The sequence below is a fragment of the Mesoplodon bidens genome (genome assembly GCF_964165515.1).
Source record: "Mesoplodon bidens genome assembly, chromosome: 4".
In the NCBI taxonomy this organism is placed as follows: Eukaryota; Metazoa; Chordata; class Mammalia; order Artiodactyla; family Ziphiidae; genus Mesoplodon; species Mesoplodon bidens.
In genome coordinates, this window is record NC_138160.1 from 91,977,532 (window position 1) to 91,983,531 (window position 6,000).

Sequence of the window (6,000 nt, forward strand, 5' to 3'; positions counted from 1 at the left end):
TCAAAATTTCAGCTAACTTCCCAACAGCACTAATGGAAGCTGTTAGTGGAACGATATCATCAATGTTCTGGTGGGAGAAAACAATAAAAGTTATAACAGACCAAAGACAATTCCATGTTCAGTTTTAAATTTCTTCCAAAAATAAGAATAAAATAAAGGTATATTCAGACTAACAAAAACTAAGATTTTTCTCAACAACGAAATCTCACTAAGCAAAGTTCAAAAAGTTGTACATCTGGGGCTTCCCTGGCAGTCCAGTGGTTAAGACTCCATGCTTCCACTGCAGGGGGCACAGGTTTGATCCCTGGTTGGGGAACTAGGATCCCCACATGCTGCGCAGCATGGCCAAAACAAAAAGTTGTACATCGGGCAAAAGAAAAACCAGATCTAAGAAGTAACAAAGAATGAAAAGCAAGGAAAGTGATGAACAATAAATAAAATATAAAGGAAAATTAACTGCTTAAAATAGTAATGAAGTCTAATGAGATTAAAAAAACACACAAAATACAATTTAAGTGTCAGATAAGGTTTCAAAAAAGATCATGCTTAATCATGAAATGTTTATTCTTTTTAAATTGAGACTGAGATAAACATGTTTAGAATTAATGAGAGAATTTAGCAGTATTTCCATATGTAAAATCAATACACAAAAATCAATTGTCTTTCTTCTGGCAGCAGCTAGAGAAGACATTTTTTTTAATATGTGCATAAAACTTACAGAAGGCTCACAAACACCAAATACAGAGGAAGAAATCTAAGAAAAGATAGACAGTACCTCTATAAAAATTTACATCTAACTAAGAAGATAAAAGACCTGTACTGGGAAAACTAAGACACTGATGAAAGAAATTAAAGATGACACAGATAGAAAGATATACTGTGTTTATGGATTAGAGGAATTAATATTGTGAAGATGACCAAAATACCCAAGGCAATCTACAGATTCATTGCAATCCATATCAAAATACCAATGGCAATTTTCACATTAGAACAAATAATTTTAAAATTTGTATGGAAATACAAGAGACCCTGAATAGCCAAAACAATCTTGAGAAAGAAGAATAGAGCTGGAGGTGTCACACTGCCTGACTTCACAGACAAAACTACAAATCTACAGTAATCAAAATAGCATGGTATTGGCACAAAAACAGACACATAGATCAATGGAAAAGAATAGAGAACCCAGAAATAATCCCATGCACTTATGGCCAACTAATCTATGACAAAGGAGACAAGAATACGCAATGGGGAAAAGACAGTCTCTTTAATAAGTGATGCTGGGAAAACCGGACAGCCACATATAAAAGAATGAAATTAAACATTTTCTCACACCATAAACAAAATTAATTCAAAATGGATTAAAGACCTAAATGTAAGAGTGGAAACTGTAAAACTCCTAGAAGAAAACATAGGCAGAAAACTCTTTAACATAAATTGTTGCAATATTTTTTTGGATATTTCTCCTAAGGCAAAGGAAACAAAAGCAAAAATAAACAAATGGAACCTAATTAAACTTAAAAACTTTTGCCCAACAAAGGAAACCATCAACAAAAAGAAACAACAACCTACTGAATAGGAGAAAATATTTGCAAATGATATGACTGATAAAGGGTTCATATCCAAAATACATAAACAGCTCATATAACTCAATATCAAAAAAGCCAAACATCCTGATTAAAAAATATGCAGAAGACCTGAACAGACATTTTTCCAAAGAAGACATACAGATGGCCAACAGGCACATGAAAAGATGCTTAATAGCCCTAATCAGAGAAATGCAGATCAAAACTACAATGAGGTATCACCTCACACTTGTCTGAATGTCTATCATCAAAAAGACCACAAATAACAAATGTTGGCGAGGATGTGCAGAAAAGGAAACCCTTGTACAATGTTGGTAGGAATGTAAATTGGTGCAGCCACTGTGAAAAACAATGTGGAAGTTCCTCAAAAAACTAAAAGAAGAACTACCACATGATCAAGCAATTCCACTCCCAGGTATACATCTAAAGAAAATGAAAACACTGACTTGTTCTGGCATTGTTTGGTTTTTCTTTTGTTTTTTTTTTTTGTTTGGTTTTTTTTTAGCCAACCCACGCGGCTTGTGGGATCTTAGTTCCCCAACCAGGGACGGAACCGCACCCTTGACAGTGAAAGCGCAGAGTCCTAACCACTGGATCACCAGGGAATTCCCCCAAAATACTAATTTGAAAAGATACATTCACCTCAATGTTCACTGGCAGCATTTACAACAACCAAGATATGAAAGCAACCTAAGTGTTCATCAATAGATGAATGGATAAAGAATATGTGGTATATACATATAATGGACTACTACTCAGCCATAAAAATTAATGAAACATTGCTGTTTGCAACACGGATGAACCTGGAGGTTATTATGCTTAGTGAAATAAGTCAGAGAGAGACAAATACTGTATGTTATCACTTATATTTGGAGAATAAAAAATAAAACAAACATAAACGTAACAAAACAGAAACCGACTCACAGATATAGAGAACAAACTAGAGATTACTAGTGAGGAGAAGAAAGGAGGTAGGGGCAAGATAGAGGTAGGGGATTAAGACATACAAACTACTATGTATAAAATAAATAAGCTACCAGGATATATTGTACAGCACAGGGAATATAAATAAAAAAACTTTAAAAGCAGTATAATCTCTAAAAATTTTGAATCACTATGTTCTACACCTGAAACTAATATTGCAGTCAACTACACCTCAATAATTTTTTTTAAATTTTTAAATAGAATATGCAGGATATCACTGAAGAAGAAGAAACTTGGAAAAATCTATGTTGACTATTAAATGTTATCACTAAGTGACAGTCATTAAAGTAGTGTGGTATTAATATTAAAAAGAGAGGCCAGTGAAACAGAAAAGAGAGCCCAGAAACATACCCACTATATGTGGACACTTGATTTACATAACTGTTGTACTAGAGAAATAGTGAAGAAGGAGGTTCTTTTCAATACATGGCGTTGATCAAGCTGGTATGTACATTAAGAAAAGGGAAACTGGACCTGCGCTTAACACCACTAACAAAAATCATTTCCATATGTATTAAAGATAAAACAGTAAGATTTTTTTAAAAATGATGTATAACAATATCTACATGATCTTGTGGTAGAGACAGATTTTATAACCAAAATAAAAAATGACTAATCATTAGACAGAACTAATAAGTTCTGTTTACTAAATGGCATATACAACAATTCCATTCCTAGTTATGTACTTTAGGAGACAGACTGGAAAATACAATTTTTTTAGTTATTATTATTATTTTTTGGTTGTGTTGGGTCTTTGTTGCGGCGCGCAGGCTTTCTCTAGTTGCGGCGAGCAGGGGCTACTTTTCATTGCGGTGCGCAGGCTTCTCATTGTGGTGGCTTCTCGTTGCAGAGCACGGGCTCTAGGCAAGCAGGCTTCAGTAGCTGTGGCTCGCGGGCTCTAGAGCGCAGGCTCAGTAGTTGTGGCGCACGGGCTTAGCTGCTCTGCAGCATGTGGGATCTTCCCGGATCAGGGCTCAAACCCATGTCACCTGCATTGGTAGGCGGATTCTTAACCACTGCACCACCAGGGAAGCCCAGGAAAATGCAATTTTCCATTCTTGTATGTTAAAGTACAAAAATGAATGGAAATAATATATGCCACAATTATTATAATTGGAAGGACATGTGGTCAAAGAGCTTCAAGTTTATCTGCTGATCTATTCTTTATTAAAGAAAAATATTGGAATCAAACATAACAATATGTCAACACATAAGTTTTATTATGTATTCTATCATGTTCTTTAAGTTTGTAAAAATTTCTTAAAATCACAATCAATTTTTAAATTATCAACAAACTTTGATCTAGTAACTTAATTTCAGAAACTTTATCCCAAGGAAATAATTTGAAATGCAGAAAAATATTCTATCGTGGTTTAATTTGAAATAGACAAGCACTTAGAAATAACTAAAATGCTTCACAGTTCAGTAGTTATTGAATACTTTCTCTCATGCATTTCATGGATTATTATGGCAAATTAAAAGACTATGATTTAAAATCTACAAACAATAAATGCTGGAGAGGGTGTGGAGAAAAGGGAACCATCCTACACTGTTGGAGGGAATGTAAAATGGTACAGCCACTATGGAGAACAGTATGGAGGTTCCTTAAAAAACTACAAATAGAACTACCATATGACCCAGCAATTCCACTACTGGGCATATACCCTGAGAAAACCATAATTGAAAAAGAGTCATGTACCAAAATGTTCATTGCAGCTCTATTTACAACAGCCAGGAGATGGAAACAACCTAAGTGTCCATCATCGGATGAATGGATAAAGAAGATGTGGCACATGTATACAATGGAATATTACTCAGCCATAAAAAGAAACGAAATTGAGTTATTTGTAGTGAGGTGGATGGACCTAGAGTCTGTCATACAGAGTGAAGTAAGTCAGAAAGAGAAAGACAAATACCGTACGCTAACACATATATATGGAATTTAAGAAAAAAATGTCATGAAGAACCTAGGGGTAAGACAGGAATAAAGACACAGACCTACTAGAGAATGGACTTGAGGATATGGGGAGGGGGAAGGGTAAGCTGTGACAAAGTGAGAGAGTGGCATGGACATATATACACTACCAAACGTAAAATAGATAGCTAGTGGGAAGCAGCCGCATAGCACAGGGAGATCAGCTCTGTGCTTTGTGACCACCTAGAGGGGTGGGAGAGGGAGGGTGGGAGAGGGAGGGTGGGAGAGGGAGGGTGGGAGGGAGGGAGATGCAAGAGGGAAGAGATATGGGAACACATGTATGTGTATAACTGATTCACTTTGTTATAAAGCAGAAACTAACACACCATTGTAAAGCAATTATACTCCAATAAAAAAGTTTAAAATTAATTAATTAATTTTTAAAAAAAGAGAGACTATGATTATAGGGACTTCCCTGGTGGCGCAGTGGTTAAGAATGCACCTGCCAATGCAGGGGACACGGGTTTGAGCCCTGATCTGGGAAGATCCCACATGCCTTGGAACCACTAAGCCCATGCACCACAACTACTGAAGCCCACGTGCCTAGAGCCCGTGCTCCACAACAAGAGAAGCCACTGCAAGAGATGCGCACGCACTGCAACAAAGAGTAGCCCCCGCTCACCGCAACTAGGGAAAGCCCACGCACAGCAACAAAGACCCAACGCAGCCAAAAATTAATTAACTAATTTAAAAAAAACACTGATTATAGAAAAAATGCTTAGTTTAAAAAGTATAGAATTCAAAATTTTATAAATATATGATCTTTACAAATAATCATTACAAAAAATCATTCCAAAGCTATTTATTTATAAAATAGTAAACCTTAACATTTTTATTCTTAGATATCGAACTATGAGTGATTATTTTTTACTGTTCAATTTTCTGTAACCTTCTAAATTCTACAATATATATGGGTCTACTACTTTAACAATATGAAATTTTTTTCAAACTTACTTTGATTTTTCATAAGCGGAAGATACTACTCCATATTTATTAATCACAGATGATTTGTTAGCAGGCATGTTCACAGATCGTAAACCTAAAGAGAAATATTAAATTTTATATTAGAATACAAATGCACTCACAGTACCAAATAATGCACGTCACACAAATTCATGATTTATGGGGAAAAGGGTGGCAACAAAAAAAAAAATCAAGCTTAAAGGCAAAATTATATTAAGGAAGAATTTAAACTGTCAGACCTAGGAGTCAAACCCAACTTTGAACTGAAAGTCCATGTTATTTCTATGATGTTACTATTATAAACTTATCCTTTCATATAATATTCAGTCTTTATTATACTTAACAGTTTTATCAGCAAAACCACTGAAAGAACAGCACAGCATAGTAGTTAAGAGAATACAACCAGACTAACTGATTTACTTAACTGTGACTGTCTCCTCACTTGTACAATGGGAATAGTACCTCCTTATAGAGTTGTGGGAATAAATAAATAGC

General features: G+C 35.2%; 1 protein-coding gene across 1 annotated transcript in view; it reads right to left on the reverse strand.

Annotated features, from left to right (window-relative positions):
• TMEM232 (transmembrane protein 232) overlaps positions 1-5,564 on the reverse strand; it is a gene marked incomplete at its 5' end in the record, with an annotated part of 246,626 nt that extends 241,062 nt beyond the window's left edge. Inside the window, 1 exon segment of the mRNA XM_081230450.1 lies at positions 5,497-5,564. Within this exon segment, the coding sequence (XP_081086576.1) occupies positions 5,497-5,564 (68 nt within the window).
• Between the last annotated feature and the right edge of the window lie 436 nt (positions 5,565-6,000).